This window comes from Microcebus murinus, chromosome 21 (assembly GCF_040939455.1).
Source record: "Microcebus murinus isolate Inina chromosome 21, M.murinus_Inina_mat1.0, whole genome shotgun sequence".
In the NCBI taxonomy this organism is placed as follows: domain Eukaryota; kingdom Metazoa; phylum Chordata; class Mammalia; order Primates; family Cheirogaleidae; genus Microcebus; species Microcebus murinus.
The window spans coordinates 25,763,315-25,784,251 of record NC_134124.1 but is presented as its reverse complement, the minus strand read 5'-3'; the positions used below and the strand labels follow the sequence as shown (position 1 = coordinate 25,784,251).

Here is a 20,937-nt window from a genome sequence, read left to right as displayed (position 1 = left end):
ATTCCTTAGGTGCTTCTAACCCTAAAAATGTGTTGAAACAGGACAATGGAAGTTCCTTTTAGTAATGTGAAAAGAGAGTCAAGAATTCCACTTTACTATTGAATAATGTTAGCTTTATTATTATAATAGAATACAGTATGACATAAAATTAAGAGCTTTTGCTAAACTCTGTAAAGCAATACATGCATCTGCCATAAACAACCTTGATTCATGTTAAGTTTTATTGCCACTTCACTGCACTAGGTGCAATAAACATTCAGTGTCATCTTTAAAAAAAAAATTCCTGGGAGTAAACAGGAACTGTTCCCTATAAGAGTGTATCTTTATTTTCAAGGAAGACTTAACTAGTATTACATGGTTTAGCAAAGCACTGTAGAAAAGCTACATAGAATAATTTGTCTTTGATAAACTGTGCAATCAATTTATACAGTAGAATACCATCCACATATACTAACAAACTAAGAAATGATAGAAATGCAGTCATTGCATAGCAGAAAGCAGACTAATAAGAAATATTCACATCTAGTGAACAAAACACACACCAAAAGTTAGCCATGAGGAGTGTGAAAGGTAAAAAGCTCTCAATAAACACATTAGGTTAACGCCGAAAAATAACAAGATAAAACAGCAACACGGAAGTCAGAGCCATAATTTATTTTATTTTCTATACATAATATCTATACATGATAGCAGAGGATGAAATGTCCTTGGTTCAGCCTTTATTGGCCTAGCTCATGAAATTTAGGCAGGACCAAATCAAACAATGAAGCACATTGAAAAAGAAAACCAGAGTTTGTTGAGGAAAACACTGTGTATTTTCCTACATCATTGGATAGCAGCTTTTTGAAAAAAAACATTGCTCAAAACTTGGGTATGGAACCCAACAGCCTTATTTGGCAATTATGCTAACAGGTTTATGTTGCAGTATTCTAAATGTGTTTAGACCATGACCTGTGGATTCTGAACATGAAATTTAAATATCTGTGAAACTCTTTCAGACAAAAGTAGACTTCAAAAATACCTTCTGCATAAATATTTATCTCTAAAACATCTGGGCAGCAATGAAACAGACTAGAATTTTTATCGAGAATATCAATGGACCTCTGTAATTTAAAGCCCTTACATAGTATACCTACAAATATATTGCTACAGTATAAATGAAATGTAATAATATTACTCAATAAAAGCTATTTTCTGTACATTCTTTTATGTATTTTATATTTAATGCTACATATGGTACAACACTTATTGAAGTAGTTGGTATCAGCAAATATAGCAATAATGTACAGTAGATTTTTCTAGCTCCAACTAATGCTTCCCATTTTTTTTTTATATTACAATAGTCTAAAATAGGGAAATGTAGTGTGGCATGACTTGAACAGATAGCAACTGATCTACTACTGTACACAAGACAACGTTTTAAATTATAAGCTTTTTCTACATAAGTGGACTTCATATCCATATGTTTTAAGTTCCATCTGATTCCTATCAGCTGTTCTGTTCTTAAATGCAGGCTCCAAATGCATTTCCATAGCTTTAACAGCATTGTAACAGCTAAGAGTGGCGATTCCTACCCAATATTTTAAGAACACAACTTTTAAAAAAGTAAAAAATGTACAATCTCATGCTGTATATTTACATATATAATTTATATATTCTATTTTTGTTTGCTAGTCATAAATTTCAATCTACAGCTTTTAATTTAGTTATATAAAAGAATACATTCAACAATTCTAGAGCTTGCAAAATATTTTTGCCCTTCTATAAACATCTTTTTAATGAGAATCAAATGATAATTGGGCCCATGTGCTATCAGGAAATAGGATGGAAAAGGGAATATTTTTAAATTATTTTATTCTATTTTAATTTTTCTTTTTAGTTTCTATTGAGTGTATGTGTCTGTTCAAATGATTCTTCTTTGAGTCTAGTGGTAGAAGCTCAGATGATAATGAAGTAGCCTATTTAAAGCATTTCTCTCCATTGGACTAAATGTGCTCTACAGTGAACAGCTGCACCTTTGCCTATGAAATTTCCACGAATTTTTAAAATAGCATTTTATGACAAAATAATGCATTTGGCATTTTTAAGAGGAAAAATGGGGATTTTTAGCTTTGGAAACAAAATGTTAAAGCTATCTATACATCAGCTTAAAAAACTAAACAAAAACATAAGCACGCCATAGTTTGTGCAATAAAGACATAGATCTTTTAAAATTTTTCTTCATGAAACATTTATAATTTATCCTTTTAAACACCTTCACATAAAAATATTTTTGACATATACAATATCTCTTTTTTTTTTAGAATATTTGGAAATATATATCTACAAATGAGCTTGGGATGATAGGTAAGTTTTATTTTTCTTCTACTTTTCCTCTTATCTTTGAACCTTCTTCCCCCTCCTTTCCTCTCTTATTCTGTCTCCTTCTGACATGGTTTTGCTCTCTACCTTCCTCTCTCAGAATCCCATCTCCAAACTGTGTATTCCACGCTGCTCTGGACTGCCAGACAGGGGTCTCTTGTTGTTATTAGGAATATGGAAATAAGGAAACCTTCAAATTCTTTAAGACAGAGGCAATAAAGCAGATAGGAATTACTGCGTCGAGAACATAAAGCAATTCCCAGTGCAGAGGACTGAACAATGGAAGATGACTAGAAAGACCTATTTGTGTGGTGTGGGGGCTTTTAGCTGAGGCTCCCTGTTTAAATAGGTAGCCCAATAGACTAAGTTAAAGATTCCAAATAGCAGTGGGAAGGCTATTCTTGACAGTCGGTCAATTTTGCTGACACTGTTAAAGGTTTTCTTGGGTTCTGGTGGTTTTGTTTCGGGCTTGACCTCTTTTGGTTCTATGGTTGCACTTTTAGCAATGGTGGCTAAGCCAGGGTCACCCCTGGCCAAATTCGGGGTGTAGCTGGTTGCTGTAGGAGCATAAGTGTTGTTTTTCTTAATGAGAGGATCCTTCACTTTCTTTGGCTGTGGAAGAAAGAAAACAGTAAAGCATTTGTTTAGTAAAACTGTGAGAAGTAAAAATTATCAGTTGTTAAGCAAAGTAGCCCTTATTTTGGAGTCCAAGTCTGTGCTTTATTTAAAAATCTAAGAAACAAAATTGATGACTGTCTTATTGGGATAAATTTAAAATGTGGATAATATCTTACAGCCTTTGCCATCAAGAGGTGGAGCACCTTAGATTCTATTAAATACGGTAGATGTTACCACAACAAAGTGTTATTTAATCTAATGCATTTGTGTAACTATGACATACAGTCAGATTTTTTATTATAAACCCTTTCAGCCTCTTTAATATAGTTAGACCATGCAATATAGAATGCAGCGATATTCAAGTGGATTTGATGACAGAATTGAATTTTCAGGGACTATCCCAAGACACCAGTATTCTGTAGAATACAATTTGAGAAAAACTGCTGTAGTGCGAATCCTCCTGGATTATTTTAAAAATATTTCTTGGTGATGTCTGCATGTTATGATCCCTAAAGCAATTGTCTATGTTGGAAAGAGAAAATGTGCCTGCCTTTGATTTCACTAAAAATTGTGGATGGTTTCATTTGCCATCTCAATTCAATGGAAGTATTATGGTTATAAATTTATGATCAAAGTGATTAGTCTCAGAAAAATAACAGGAAGACTATAATTTTGAAGTTACAAAAATTAGGACTTGGTAAATAATGGATTTGTGTGAGTTTATTTGCTCCTAATTTCAGGTTGGTTAACAGTTTGTCTCTGTTCTCAAATCAATAGAGATAACAGGAAAGCATATTTGACTACAAATCTTTACCTTCATGTGTCTTCTTTATCTCTTTCACTCTACTCTGCACTTCTATCCACCCAAACAACCTCTCCTTTTAGCAGTATCAAAATTATCTTAGCACTTAATTATTTATGACATAAGGAAAAAAAAAAGAATCTTAATTTTTCCTCTCTCTGTATATTTGTGTCATCCTCCAGGCTAAAACATTCCTTCTCATAGGTTTAAAGAGACATAATACTTATGTATTATGGGGACTAGGAAAGCATTTACCTTTTCTGGAACCACACTTTTGCCATCCCATGCATAACCTCTCTTGGTGAAATAGTTTACAGTGGCAAACTCGATCAGAGCTGAGAACACAAAGGCATAGCACACTGCAATAAACCAATCCATAGCTGTTGCATAAGCCACCTTAGGGAGGGAATTTCTGGCACTGATACTCAAAGTTGTCATGGTGAGCACAGTTGTCACTCCTGTAAAGAAAAATATTAAATAGATATGTAGGTCCATACTACAAAATTTTATCACTGGAGGTCAGCCTACTTGAATGAAGGGAAATCAACAGTACTATGACAGAATGAGGGTTCTAATTCACCCCATTTTGGTTTGGTATGGATGAGTCTTCATTTAACCCTGGTGTAGTTTGTGGTTCATAGTATGGCAGTACTGAGGGTAATATCTTGTAGGGATAAACTACCCTGCTATTTAGGAACTATCGGTAAGATAGTGAACTCCATTAAATAGACACTTTGAACATAGTGTCCTGGGTAAGATAGGAAATAATACTGCTCACTGTACTCAACTCTGGAAATATTGTAGAAAACATATATCTCCACTACTTCTGATCCATAAGAAATCTCTAAATCTTCAGTTTGTTTAATATTCTAGGTACCCCAAATGTATAAGTGAGGAAGCCAATGACTTCTTGGTAATTGATAGATAATTGAACAATTTAGGGATGATAATTTTCTATATTAACTCATCTGCTTTTATAGTATTTTTTTTTCTGATTCTAAAACAGCTATTATTTTGAAGAAATTCCTGAAGCCAACATATATATATATATATACATATATACATATATGTGTATGTCAACATACATATAGACATGTATTATACTCACACACTCACACACACACATATATATACACACACAATACTAAGTTTCATGTAACTTGCTAGAGATCACATGGCTAAGAATTAGCAAGACCAACATATCAACCCAGGTTTGTCTGACTTAAATGTTCACAATCTTTCCCTTTCTGCTAATGCTGCCTCATCTTCCCTATTCTTCAAATCTACCCATAGCAGTTTTCAAGTTGGCCCTGTTTAGTTTATTTAGATAATTATATGAGGTAATATGTGAAAGATGATATCTTTTAATGTTCATTTGACAAATAAATGCTGTGTACCCACTGTATGTGATGCACTATACTAGGTACAGAAGTATAATGCTATAAGTTTCCTTTTAAGCCATTTAAAAATATTTAAGAAACAATTCATAGTAAGCCAGTTGGGGTGGATCAGGCTACATGCTATGGAAATGCTGGACTTCTTCCAAGGACAAGTCTCAACCTCACCACTTATTAGCTCTATGACCTCAAGTAAGTGAATTAACTTGTAGGGACTTCAAACTCCCCATTTGTAAATGCTATAATTTGTCTTTCCTTCTCTCTACTGTCTATACCATCATTGAAATTCTAGAAAAGAGAAATTTCTACCCAGTCACTGTCAAGATTATTGTTAGGATTAAATTTAATAATATGTGAAAGTATTTTAAAGATTATAAATAAAGTATTGCTGTAGAAATTGTTGTCATTCCATGTATCTAAAACTCACATCTATGATTCTCTCTTTTGACAAATTTTAGAAAGTCAGCATGGTCACTTAGCTAGTAGGTAGCAAATTTTTGTAAGCTGCTCTAAACCAACCAGTATTCCCTAGTTTTTCCATGAATTTCAAGGTAGATGGGCTTTGTAACTACATTAGAAAGTGATATTATTAAGGAGAAATACTGTGAGATTTTTTATTAAATTGGATTTTAGACACTTGTTCAGAGTTGTAAAAAATTGACCTTGAGCTTTGGGGATGTTATAGAAAGTTCTGGAGTATTATCCATATTACAGAACTAACAAATGGTTTGAGGAATATTGGCTGGAAAACTGCCTCCAAATTCACATATCAATATTAACTTGAGCAAATAATACGATAATTAAAAGTCCAGAGCAACCTAGTTTCAAATTCCAGTTCTATAATTACTAAATGACCTTGGGAAAATTGCCTCAAAATCTTGAGCTGTCTGTTTTTTTGGTTTTCTTCTGTTTTTTTTTTTTTTTAAATTCCCCATAAATTTATTTTAATAAGTCTAACTCAGAGAACTTTTGTATTTATTAAGTAAAATAATGCAATAAGCCTTTAGCACTGAGCCTGATACTTACTAAGGACAAAATTAATTACTATTAAATTGACAACATTAGTCCTTTTTGATATATTCCTGCTACAGTGAATTCCATTTTTCCAAATTGTGGTTTATGTAGGCAGCTGTCAGAAGTAATTTGAGAATAGGTATTCTTAAGCCAAATGTATCCATAATTTAAGAGCAGTTAAGAATAACATAAAGAAAGGGGTTTGTGTGCATATGTGTGTGTGTGTGTGTGTGTGTGTGTGTGTGTGTGTGTGTGTGTTGTATTATAATTCCTGCTATAGGGAAAGGGAAAGGAACAAAAATATGTTGAACAGCTATTAAGTTCTAAGTACTAAGCTATACAATTTATATATTTACTTTATTGTTCTCATTTTTTTTAAAATAGCATTACTTCACTTTTCTTGTACTCTCATTTTACAGTAAACTGAAGCTCGGAAAGATGAAGTAAATTGGCCCATGTCCTATAACTGGTAGGTGGTAAGACTGAACCTAAAACTAGGATCCATTTGGCAGCAAACTTACATGACCACATTGTCTACAAATAGCATGGAAGGACAAGAAGATGATCTTTTTAAGCATAAAATAGATTTCAACATTTTTGCATTCTGGATGTCTTTTAATACACTGTTATAAAGTATAGGATTTATTTTTTCTTTTTCTTTTGGTATTTTAAAAAATATTTGTGATCCCCTCAGGCATATCACAGAGTTCAGAAAAATGTGCTGAGTTCAGACTAAAAATAATAGAAACATGTGTGCTAAATAAATGTTAAAAGGTTAAAGGTCTGGAAAATTGTATTTGTGATTCTATTGAACTTAAAACATTATATATAAACAACTTGCAACACAGAAATACCTGCCACAGCTGAGTTTATAGATATGTAGTTACATTCACTAAAATGGCATGTGTCAGTAGAGATACAAGAACATTGAAAATGCTAATAGCAATGTTTTTCACTTATAAAACATCCTGAAACACTTTATGGAATTTCCAAATACGTAGAGTAGGATTTGTTGGGGTGGGAGTAGGAAAAGTCATGATTTAAAAAATCTTTTCCACTATACTTCTGGGCTCATTCTACAAAAACAAAACAAGACAAAAAAAAAAAAAAACACAAAATAAGTATATTATGTGTTCTTTTTTTTTTTTTTTTAATTTATTTCCTAGTGAACAAAGGGCTCAAATGGCATATACATATAGAAGTGAGCATCTTAACAGGGAGTTCAGTCATTAGTGACTTCAAAACTAGTCAATACTGACAAATGATAATGGGCAAAAATGTGTTTGAAATGAACTGCTCATTTGCTCTAAAGCTAGAATTATTCTGGCTCTTCATTTAACTATGTGCTTGGCTATTGTCAGAGCAAAGATTTGGTGGTTTCCAGTCTGCAAGCAACTTGCCAAGTTCAGAAGAAAAGATACTTTTCTGAGCACTTGTAGCAGAGTCTTGCTTTATTTCTGAGATTACTGATTTTTCCTATGTTGCATTATTATTGCAGGATGATACCATAAGAATGTCTCAGGACTTAAAGAAAGCAAGTGCCTGGTTGGTATTTGTGGAATGAACCTTGATAACTGGACCTTTCACCAATAAATATTTGCTTGTTATTTCTAGATGAACGAAGTTGACTACAACAACCTCATTCCATGTCTTGTCATTGTAGTAGGATAGCACAGACGTGATGACACAGCATCATCACTAAGAGCACAGAGCTGAGTGCTCGGGTCTTCTTCTAGACTCCTCCACCTAATAGCTTCTGTCCTTGGGCAGATGACTTAATTTCTTGTTCCTTAGGTTTCACTTTTATATGATGGAGATAATTATAGTATAACAGCTAATAGGGTTAAATAAGATAATACAGACTAATTGCATGGAACAGAGCCTAGTACAAAAGCACTCAATAAATGTTATCTATAATTTTATGATTATTCCATTGTTAATCTCCAGACTATAACCATCATGAGGGGATTGTGTTTATGTTCAGCTCACTATTGTATTCTGTGCCTAGAATGTAGAAGGGCCTCATAGTAGGTTTCAAACAAAAATACATTGAATGAATGAATCAATAGATTTGTGATAGTGGAATTTTTATCAGTCTGTAAAGTACAACTGAGATAGGATACTGGGATACAGGTAGGAAATATCTCTTTATTTGAAACACAAATTCTACAGTAATAAATTACAAGGAAAGTTTTCCTATTAGTAAGAGTTTTTGTTTGTTTGTTTGTTTGTTTGCTTGTTTGTTTGTTTTTATCCTTTAAACAATTCCCCACTAGATTAGCTTACCTTGAAAAATTTAGGTCATTGACAATATTTCAATAGAAAATACATATATTTGTAATTCTTCAAGAGTGCACAAATTAGGTAAAGTGAGATATTCCTATGCTGATATCATGGTCATCACTTAGCTCTCCCTACTTAAAGAAACCCAACTTTTACATATGTAAGGAAGAATTTTTGCTGCTATTTTCTAAGATCTCTAAAAAAATGCACTGATACAGGTTATGTATTCTAAATATATGATTTAAATATTAAAGTTTCTGTGTATGCATTTTTGATCTGGTAGGATGCACTTTATTCCTACTTTACTCCATTTTTATCCCCAAATATCAAGTCAAATATTTATTAACATATCTATTCACATGCACTAAAACAGCATGCTATTTAGAGAAAGTATACCAGAAGAATGACAATCCCTTGAGCCTTTTTCTATTGTACTAACTTCATATTTGAATGTATAATGATTTTTTCATTCTCTTTGCAATGTCACAGATATGGTATAACTTGTCCTCCATATCCTTGCAATGGTATCTTGACTGGCACTTACCAAACACAGTTCTTGCTGGAACAGACTCTCTGTTGAGCCAGAAGGAGACTTGTGAGAGAATAACCGTCATTATGCAAGGCAGGTATGTTTGAATAACGAAATAGCCAATCTTTCTCTTCAAGTGGAAATGAGTGGTCATAACAACATATTCTCCTAGAGAGTGAAAGAGACAGTGAGGTTGAACAATTTGACCTTGAAAATAAATGTTATCTCTGAGGTTTACTCTCAGGAGTAAAGGCCTGGAGGTTAGACACATTCTTTCTCCACCTGACACCCAATTCTTAGAAAGAAACCTTATCCAAAAGAGAAAAGAAACATTTTTAACACACAGGAAATGGCTCTGAGGATAAGATGGAGGTGCCAGAGTCCTCATGGATATTTTTACCTTCTAATGCTAACACATCATGTAAGGGACAAATCTGAAAATATATTTACAGATTGGCTTTACTAACTGAGAGGACAATGTGCTAAATTTTCTGACATATATGAATGGATCAGAAACAGATCAGATCCTCAGTGTATCCATTACAGGGCAAATTCACAATGTCTTCTGAAGGAGCTTTGGTGTGCAGGTCGGGACAGTTTAATTCTAGCTCCAGCACTTCTTTAAGTATCTCTCTGACCTCAGATGAGTAATTTAGCTTGGCCTGATGGACAAAATAACAAGAGTAGGCTAGAATCCATTGTTTTGTAACAGAGGTAAAGGTTGAAAAAAAGGGCAATGAAATGTTTTACGAGTTGTCTCTCTAAAACTCTTCACCCTTTTGGGGAATTAAAACCTACATTCCTTCCCCAAGGTCAGTAATCAAACAGGCAGAAAAATGTTCTTTGCTGTTTGTTTTCTAGTATCTTAAACCACAGGAGATGGCTCAACAGAATTGTCCAACAAGGGTCACCCAATATAAGGTCACCTGAAACCACCAATTATAGTTAACAACAGCCTGAAGCCACAACATGTGACACTTGTCATGTAGACGAGCCCAACTACCAAAAAAAACCTTTTTAGAAAGCCCTGTTTTTGTGATTAGAGGTAGGATGGCAGTCTTTGAGATACAAGTCCACTGCCCTCCTCATTTGCCGGCAAATTAATAAACTTCTCTTTCCTTTTCCTCAAACCACTTGTCCTCAGACTTCATTCTCACTGATTTGGCCTAGGATACAAATACCACATTTTCAGTAACAGTGTCTCAAAATTTATTTTTCAGAATCACCTAGGAAGCTTTTGAAAAATGCAATTCTTCAAATCCCACCTAGATTCACAAACCTCCTTTGAATTCCCAAGAAAATCTGTATTTATAATCAGTCTTGATCTTCCCCATTTCTAACATAGTCTGGGAAAAAAGTGGCTGGCTCAGGCACTCTGCATGGTTTTTATATAATCCAAATTCTGACTTCATTTAGAGGTGTGAAGCAATAGACATACAACCCAAATTGCAAAATTTTTCTTTGCTTTGTATTTTCTCAGTTACAAATGTTAGCAGTTTTTATCTTTATTCACTCAGAATGTATAGCTAGCTAACTGTGGGTGGGGAGGAGAGAAACAGATATGCTCTGGCTAAGAAAATATCACTTTCTTTAGAACTCACCTTTCTCCATTTGTCTCCTTCCTTTCCCCTCCAAAGTTGGGGAGCCTAACATTTTTATCTCAGACCACAGATATCTGACTGCAGCCCCTATAATGTGACTATAACTGCTGAAGAGTTCATTATCTTTGTAACTATAGCCTCTTTCTCAGTCTTCCAGCAAGATGCTCACCTTCTTCATAGCATCAAATAATGACTGCCCCTGCTTTCCTGACAGCACACCCTCAATTTTCATTTTCCCTTTTCCGCTCATTTTCTATTTGTTTTTTCCACTCATTGATTATTTCAATGAGAAATTGTTTATTGAGCTTTTCATATGTGTCAAATGCTTTTTTCCCTCTTTCTTTAATGTAAATGTGAGAGTTCCTAAAGAAAAATGAGGTGCAATTCTGTCCTCAGCTCTCTTCCTTACATTTTCTCGACTCTAACAAGTAATTCTCCATCTTATCACTGTTCTTAGTGTCATCTTTATCTAGATGTGTAAATGGCTGCAAAATCTGCATTTGTAAGTGACCACATCTTCAAAATTAAGAACTAGATCCCCAAATCTAGACTAGACAATATCTATCTCACAGATACTGATTTTTCACTGATACTAACTAAATCTATTCAAAACTCTCTTTAGCTAACTCTTCTCACAAAAGAATGACCAGCACACGGCAGTGCAGCTTCTCCACTGGGGTTCTCTTTTAATTAATGGCACTATCATCTGTCTGTGTACTCAGGCTAATAACCTAGAATTAGTCCTTGGATGTTAGGCAGTGCTTTGGAAAGAAAGAGGAAGGAGTCAGTTGATCATCACAATTTCAATTCCAACTATGCAGTATCTCTGATTCTGCCCTTTCTTACCTCATGGTCACTGCACTCATCTCCTTTGTGGATTCATTAGAATAACCTATTATCTGTCTTGTTTCCCATTTTAACTCCAATTTTCCCTAATTTTTGACATGGAGTGATCTTTCACATATGTGATCATACCACTCATTTTCTAACTCACAATATTGCTCAATGGGTTCTCATTATCTACATCAGAGTTTCTCAACCTGAGCACCACTGACATTTTGGACCAGATAATTGTTGTATGGGGCTGTCCTGTGCACTGCAGAAATTTTAGCAGCATCTGTGGCCTCTATGCACTAGATGCCAGTAGCAAACACTTTGCTCTCACCCATGACAATATAAACTCTCTCCAATCCTACATAATAACAAGCAAACTCCATAACCTGCTTTCCTCAAACTATCCATGTCATAGCTTTAATATGTGTTTCATTCTCATGTCTCTCCAGATGCTTTTACATCCCAATATGTTGCCTAAAAACCTCTATTTGACATTTTCTGTGGCTGACTATTTTGTTCATGTATAGGTTTTGCTCCAGCCCACATACCAGGTCCTCAGTGGAATAAAAAGAAATGTCCTGTAGAGTAACATATATTTGCATGGGAAGCAAATGTATTTACAAGTTTGTTGAGATGTTGCCTTGGAAAACTCACTTAAACTCTCTTATCCTCAGTTTCCTTGTTTATAAAATAGTAAGAAATATAATATGAGGAGAATAAAGAATAATGGCTCCAAATAAGATGATAATACATAAGAACGTTACAATAAATTTTTGTTCTTTTATTCATTTTCTTCACTCTTCTCTCTAAACAGTATTGGTAGAAGTATTAGTAAAAGAAACACATTCGGTCTATACAGCAGAGAATCATCCATGCATGTTTTTTCATTATTAATTATTATTAATGATATACCTGCCATTTAGTGAGCACTTATTAATGCATTCAACTTCTTAGTTCTTGTTTATATTAATGTAATATATCATACTTTTTTGTATTTGAGTTATTTATATGAATATATCCTTCCCACCAAACTTCAAGCTAATTAGGGAGAAGAATATCCTTTGGATATAGCATCACCTTCCCTATCATCAGTGTTCAATTCTTGCCTATGGTGAAAATGGATGCACTGAGGCTTAAAGGCAATCAATCAAAATAAAATTCATAAGCATCTTTCTTTTGAAGGATAAACAAAATGCTAATTCTTTTTATTTTCTTTGTATTCCTTTGGTGACATCTCCAAGGTCATTTGATAAGAAAGAAGTGGTCCAAATTTAGAAAAATACAGAAAAACATTTTTCTCAGAACTGTGTTAAAATATAGCCTTGTGTGGATATGTTACATTTCACCATCCCTGGGGTGCACATTATTCCTAACAATTCATTCAATTGTGGCCTGCAAAATGTCACCAGCTCAAAAAAAAAAAAAAATCCATCTTTTATATAACGTCAGAAAAATGAGTGCCTATATGTATTCCATTATCTTTTGTTGTTTGCAATGTGACATTTTTGCAAAGATTGTAAAAAGAATATAATTTTTGGAGATTTGAAGGACCATTATTTGACATTATATTTGTTTTATAAACAACTTATTTCCTAATAGATTACGGGAGGAATAAGAGGAATTTCAATGTTTTGAAACTGTTTTCCTAAATTAAATAAAATCTAGAAACTGTTGGCACACAACTTTTAAATAAGGATAGGAAAGGGCAGAGATATCAGAATCATTTTGAATTAGCTTAAAAATGAAAGAAAAACACAGCAACAACAAAAACAGTCTCCTAAATTGGATTGAAAGAGTGTCTAGACATCAAGTGCTTATGCATTAAGCATGTCAAATTCTTTTCCTCTAATTCAACAGTCTAAAAGAATTGTAATTCAAATATCCTTGCACATTATCTAACCCTGAGGGAAACTTGTAAATTAGATATGACAATATTTCTGATATATTACAATACAAAAATTAAGGAGAATGGAAGAAAAGAAGGAGTGGTATAATTTTGCAAAGCAGCATTAAGGGTTTGTTTAGACCCGATTTCCAATCTTTGCCTTCTCAAATGTTAGTTACTTTAAGGTAAATACTTTGCTTAACTTCATTTGTCTTCAGTTTCCTGATTTGTCCAATTTTTAATATGATAGTATTTAATTTAACTATTTCCTGGGATGCTGTGAGGATAAAATTACATAATAGATGTGAAAGTATCTTAAAAAATCAGAGCCCTATGCTGATTTACAATGTAAAGGTAGAAAAGATAAGTGTATTCTTTCTCCAGCTGAGGAAATCAACCATTCAGTCATTCAACAATTGTATTGAACATTGATTGATTCCATGTGAAGCTATCAGTTTCCTTCAAAGTAGTCTAAACTCAGTGTTTTCCATAGATGCTACCATTTCAAAATGTAAGGTATATTAAAAATCTTATTGAAATGATCATGGATCAGAAGAATCAACATTGTTAAAATGTCCATACTACCCAAAGCAAGTTACAGATTCAATGCAATCCTTATCAAAATACCAATGTCATGTCTCACAAATCTAGAAAAAATAATTCCATGCTTTATTGAGAACAAGAAAAGAGCCCAAATAATCAAAGCAATCTTAAGCATAAGGAACAAATCTGAAGGCATCACTTTACCAGACTTTAAGATATGCTACAAGGCTGTAGTAACCAAAACAGAAGAGCACTGACACAAAAATTGAGGTATAGACCAATGGAAGAGAATAGAGAACCCAGACATAAAACTATCCACATACTGCCATCTGATCTTTGGCAAAATGGACAGCAATATACACTGCAGAAAAGAATCCCTATTCAATAAATGGTGCTGGGAAATTTGAATAGGCACATGCACATGATTGAAACAGGATCCATATCTCTCACCAATCCCCCAAATTAATTCAAGGTGGATAACAGACTTAAATCTAAGACAAGAAACTATAAGAATTCTAGAGGAAAATGTTGCAAAAACTTTTCTAGATACCGGCCTAGGCAAAGAATTTATTAAGAAGACCTGGAGGGCAAACACAGCAACAACAAATCACAGCAACAAATAAGTAAGCAGGGCTTCATTAAATTAAAAGGCTTCTGCACAGCAAAGGAAACAATCAACAGAGCAAATAGACAATGTATAGAATGAGAGAAAATATTCACATGCTATACATCTGATAAAGGGCTAATAACCAGAATCTACAAAGAATTCAAGAAAATCAGCAAGAAAAAAAATCAAACAACCCCATTAAAAAGTGGGCAAAAGGCATGAACAGAAGCTTTTCAAAAGGGATAGACTAATGGCCAATAAACATATGAAAAAATGTTCAAGGTCACTAATCACCAGAGACATGCAAATCAAAACCATAATGAGATATCACCTAAGTTCAATAAGAATGGATTTTATCAAAAAGCCCCAAAATAATTGATGCTGGCATGAATGAGGAGAGAAAGGAACACTCACACACTGTTAGTGGGACTACAAACTAGTGCAACCTCTATGGAAAATAGTATGGAGATTCCTCAAAGAACCAAAAGTAAACATTCCATTTGATCCAACAATCTCACTACTACTGCTGGGTATTTATTCAAAGGGAAAAATCACTTTATCAAAAAGACACTTGCACTAGAGTGTTTATTGCAGCATAATTCACAATTGCAGAGAAGTGAAATCAACCCAAGTCCCATCAATTCAAAGTGGATTAATAAAATACAGTATATGTCTACCTTGGAGCACTACTCAGCCACAAAAAAATGAATTAATACCTTTTGCAACAATCTGGATGGAACTGGAGACCAATTTCCTAAGTGAAGCATCATAAGAATGGAAAAACCAACACCATATGTACTCACTATTAAATTGGAACTAACCAATCAGCACTCATGTGCACAGATGGAAGTATAAGTCAATGGAAAACATGCAGGTGGGAGGAGATGGGTACAATCACACATAATGGGTATAATGTGTACTATCTAGGTTATAGACACACTTATAACTTTAAATCAAGCAGTACACAAGCAATCCATGTAACTGAAACATCTGCACCGATATTCTGAAATTTAAAGAAAATTCTTATTGAAAGGGTGATGGTTGTATTTTTATAACTGCTTCAAAGATATTTAAATAGGAGTAAGGAGACAATGATCATAGTTCTAGGTCATTTAGCTTCTCTGGATCTGTTTCCTCATTTGTAATACAAAGGGGTTCACCAGATGACCATATAAGTCTTTTCTTTTTAAAACATCTCACATTTTACAGTTATAATTATTTCTCGGGAGACAATGAAATAGGTTTCATAAATGGAAGCCTTTAGGGTCCTTTGATGAATGTTGACCACTGCTTTCACCCCATAGTCAAAGGAGTTGCTTTTCTCATTTTCTCGACCCTGCAGGGGCATCCTTAAATCAAACCGTCAAGAGAGGACTCTGTGTCTAGGAAAGAGAATCCCACAATGTCTCTTAGTCATCTGTTTTAAGGATTAACAATAGCTACTCAGAAGAAACAGTCTTATTCACCAAACTAACGCAAATATCCTGTGACCAGATTTACTTAGGTAAATATGGAGAACTTCCAGTCATCATTATGTGTTTTAAAAACTTTCTAAGTTACTACATTCTTATTGCTTTCTGGATACTGACACTGTCCTTGTGCCTAGTAATCAATTTAATTATCTTTTTCTTATAAGTTATAGTTCATGTCTTTAAATCACTTTGGTAATTTTTGCATGGGGTCTTTTTAAATAATTGCTTAGGAAGCATAATGTGGTGTGAGGGAAAGAGACAGGGAGTTATGCCTGGGATCTAGTTCCGAACTGCCTTCCCTGATACTTAAAACAGAAATGACCACTTTCTTCTTCATGCTATCATATATCTCTCTTGTACTAGCACCATCATTATTAATAGTAATATATGACATTTATTGCATAGCTTTTACACACCAGATACCCTTCTAAGAAATTCACATATATTTTCTCATTTCCAAATCACAGCACCTCATGAAGTAGAAATGTGAGAAAAGATAAGCAGATACATTGAAAGACTTTCTAAAAGTTGCACAGTTAGTATGTGGCAAACTGGCATTTAAACCCTTGTGGAGTCTACACTTTAACGATTATGCTCCCCTAGCCTGTTGCCTGTTACTAATATGTCACCTAGTTGAGGGTACATACTTTGGAGCTAGACCACCCGGGTTCAAATCCCAGATATGCCACTTCCCAGTATGAGCCCCAAATAGTATCCCATCTGTAAAATGGGAATAATCATACCTACATCCCAGGATGTTTTTGAGAACTGAATGTGAAGATTAGAACAGCGCCAACACATATTAGCTACTTGTCTCACGCAACCAAGAGCTCTCTGAGGGCACAGGCTGTGTGCCTTTCATCTCTATGCTCCAGGCCTAGTCGCAGTGTCAGATACAGTAAATGAGCAAATTATTGAAGGAAGAAGTTGAAAAGTAAATGAATAACAGAGAATTATATTGAATTTGAAAGCTGACTGGATTCATTCTTCCCATGTGCCTGTAGTGGTTTTGTTCTGCCAAGCGAGTAAGTGCACTTCCAACTAAGGCTCTAACTAAATCTTTCCCTAAATTTAATGGCAGACTTCAAAGAAGGGATTGTCTCTCTAATGTGTTTGAACTGAATTAAAAAATTTTAAATATTGTGTTAGGATCCCCATATTTTTCCCTCTAACGTCAATGGAATGATCTAGAAATATTTTGACATGAAAGAGGTCACTGGGATTGTGTGTTCACCTGTGTGTTGGTGGCAGGCAAGTAGGGCAAGACCTTCTAAACTACTAAGAGGTTCTCTGACTGATTCTGTCCCGATGGAGAATTTTAAAGGAGAAGAAGATTTCTTTAATTTAATCATTCTCAATGCATGTGCTCTCTCTTGCCATCCTTCTCTAGTCTCCTAGCAGAAACAGGTACTAGCACTCAATGACATTCCTCTTACTGTTTTCAGGACTACACAAAAAGATACAAAATACAGCATTGCAGACTTTATAAAAAGATCTTTGTTTCTTTCCACTGAAATCTATCAAGGTCAATGCTTGATGAGCTAAAGCAGACCCAGAGGCAGTATAATTGTGTCTTGTTGTGGAGTTGAAAATGTACATCAAACTGAAATTCATATTTGAGAATTTTCTCATTATTCTAAGATAACCTTGCTGCTTGACACAGAATGACTACTTCTAATGACTCCAACCCATGATGTCTAGCCGGCCTGGTGGCAGTGTTTTGGGCCATTGTTTCTTATCCCACTGGCCATTTTTTTACTGCACATCTTTTCTGGGCAGCCGGAATAAAGGTAGGTTGAATCTTCAGGAAACCAAAGGCGAGGAGGTCTCCAAGCTCTTCTCACTATGCCACTAATTTTGCAGACATGGGCACTGGGGCCAAAAGAGGGTTACAGTAACATGGTCAAGGTCATTAGGGATAGAAATAGAATGAAGACAACTTTTGAGGTTCCATATATACTTCTACTATTATATACATGCTACTGCATTTAAATTGTTTCCCTAAAATCCACAAACTTCAATTCTAACATAATAGTAGATGGAGAATTTCCTGAGGAAAGGTTTATGTGAATTACACTGAGTGTCCTGGCCTAGAACAGTGATTATTTGGCCCCTACAGATATGCACAAGTAAAATAAAAAGTCAACCCCTGCAACAACCCTTCTTCAACCATCCAAGTCGGGATGCATTTGTTTTCTATTCATTTAATTCAAAATATTTATAAGTGCTTACTTTGTCTCATCTATTCCAGAAAATAACAGGGATACAAAACACAGACATGGACCCTGCCCTCACAAAGATGTTAATCACAGCACTTACCAACCATTTTGATAATTATAGTTTATGTGTTCATCCTCTCTTAGACTTCAAATTCCATGACAGCAAGATCTGTGCCTTGTCTGTCATTGAATCTTTAGTGCCTGACATAATATCCAGCTCATAACAACATTCAATTTTTTAAAAATGAACACGAATCATTTCTGTATCTTTTCCCACATAACACATTGTGAGGAAGAATAATCTTCAGCATTTTTCATATTTAGGGATATTTTCAGAACTACAGCAACAGCTATTATATACCATTTTGAGCACTTACTATATAACACTCTGCAGTATTTTACATTATCTCATCTTTTATTTATTTATTTATTCTTCTAATTCAGGATATAATAAACAAATGGAACACGATCAAATTAAAAAGCTTCTTCACAGCCAAGGAAACTATATTAGAGCGAATAGACAAACCACAGAATGGGAGAAAATATTTGTTTTCTACACATCCTATTAAGGGCTGATGACAAGAATCTATATAGAACTTAAGAAAATCAACAAAAAAAAATCAAACGACCCCATAAATAAATGAGCAAAGGACATGAACATTATTTCATCTTGAATGCAAAATTATAGGATTTCTATTCCTTAGATGAGACCAGTTTTCCAAAAGGATAAATGACTCGCCCAAAGTCACAAGGCTTCTAAGTGACAGGACCAGGACTTGAGTCCACATTTTTCTCACTGCAAAGCCTATGCCCTTTCCACTATGCCACTTGCATTTCTAATACGAGTAAAGCTAAGGAACCATCTTCTCCATTTTAAAAATAAGGAGCACAACCATTTCATCTTCTAGGCTAGCTATGGGTGCTTTTAAATAAGCAAAATATAGATCCTATTAAGCAGAATTTACCCAATAATCACAGTAAGAGATGTTGACCTATTACTTGAAAGTGTTAGAATTACAAGAATGCCAATAAAGTCTAAAACCTAAAGAAGAAATTCTTTTCTGAGACAAATAGCACCACTGCCCTTATTTATTACTAAATCACAAACCTAAGTGAACAAGATCAACTTAAAGTTTTGTAAGACATCCATAAAAATAATTGTTGGCCCTTTTAAAGTTTTCAGTAATTGAAGATAATGAAATATATCGGGCTTTGGAAGGCATACATTTTTCTAATTGTTGGAGTCAAGCTTTTATTTATAATTATCTGATATGATGATCGCATTTCAGATAGTGCAAAATAAATACTTGCATAACAAAACTCTTGGTATTAGAAATAACTTCAAACATTTGGGTTCAGCTGTTCGAAAGCATCTGATCTAGTTCTGAGTATATCAGTAAATCAGTCACAACACTAAAAAGGATGGCACCCTACCTACTTTTAATTCCAACATACAGGGAGCAATCAACAATGTGGCTACGTTTCTGTCGGTGTTAGCTGTGGAAGTTCCTTGGCTAGAGATGCAAATGGGTCTGTAGAAGGAACTGGCTTTTTGATGTCTCATATGTAATGATCACTGCTATAAATTCAGCAAGATCTATTGACTCATGGCAATAAATGGGGTCTAGACAATATTATAGTTGATGTTTATGAAAAGCTTTTTATGTGCCAAGAATTGTGAGAAATACTCTTTATGAATTTAATTTATTCCTTCCAACATCCCTGGAAGGTGACTACAATCAACTTGCAAGGTGGAGGAATAAGGAGTCAATTCAGACATTCATCCCCAAGAGTTCACATATCTACCTGCTGTGCTGCTGTGATCACACAGAAACAGCTCCTTGTTTTGTGAACAAAAGAGCAGAGGCCAAAGGACATTAAATGATATGTCCAAGGTCACAGGTCTACAAAGGTTACATTAGTTCCCAGCTCAACTGATTTCCAGTTTAGTGCAATTTTCTCTCTCCTTTACTTGTGTTAGTGAGGGACTCACTGTGTTCTCACATCCTCACAAAATATTTTTCTGCTCCTTCTTCCATATTGGATGTAACCAAAACTTACCTGTACTTGACTGAACAATTCCAGAGTCTACCGTTTGTCCAAGAAGATCATACTGGTTTAGGCGTGACCCATCTTCTGCTACAACCACGGAGCGTGCTGGCTCTCTGGTCCACTCATAAACAACTTCTGCTCTTGTATAAGCATCTAAAAGGAAAGAATGGAAAACTATCCATACGTTTTTCCATTTTGAGTCTCCTAATTAATCAGCTTTATATTTTCTACTTATGGTTCCAGCAGGTACGCTAGGAAAGGAGAGAGCTCACAACTCTAATTTTGGAAAATTAAAACATGTTTTCCTGATTCCTTAGGTCATTTTTTCACTCTTCCAACAAATATTGTTAAGTATCTACAAAGGAGAAAGGGCTGTCTTGGGCATATAGCAGTGACCGTAACAAAAAAGGCTCCTGACCTTATGAAGCATACATTATAGTGGTGGGGACAAAAACATATAAGCAAATAAATATATAATTTCAAGTAGTATAAAGTGCAATAAAGCCATACACAACCTAGTAAACAGATAGAGAATGAAGGGATGGGGGTTCATTTTAGGTAAGAGACTCTGACAGAGTCTTTGAGGAGTGACATTTATACAAATGCATGCAGAAATGAGGGAGTGAGCCATGTGAAAGTTTTGGGGAAGAGTTTTCCCCACAGACAAACTATTAGGTTTTTTTCTTCTATTGCAGGCAAATGCTAGACTAGTTCGAGGAA

At 34.5% G+C, this 20,937-nt stretch overlaps 1 protein-coding gene across 2 annotated transcripts in view; it reads right to left on the bottom strand.

The window, feature by feature from the left end:
- Nucleotides 1-1,940: 1,940 nt before the first annotated feature.
- The window catches only part of GABRA1 (gamma-aminobutyric acid type A receptor subunit alpha1), a 51,676-nt gene continuing 32,679 nt past the window's right edge, over nucleotides 1,941-20,937 (bottom strand). For both annotated transcript variants that reach the window (XM_012753007.3, XM_012753012.3), the window contains exons 7-10: nucleotides 20,227-20,370; nucleotides 9,020-9,172; nucleotides 4,037-4,239; nucleotides 1,941-2,973 (exon numbers count right to left, since the gene is read on the bottom strand). In XM_012753007.3, coding sequence (XP_012608461.1) covers nucleotides 2,662-2,973; nucleotides 4,037-4,239; nucleotides 9,020-9,172; nucleotides 20,227-20,370 — 812 coding nt within the window. In that variant the 3' untranslated portion in view covers nucleotides 1,941-2,661. The remainder of the gene's footprint in view (nucleotides 2,974-4,036; nucleotides 4,240-9,019; nucleotides 9,173-20,226; nucleotides 20,371-20,937) is intronic.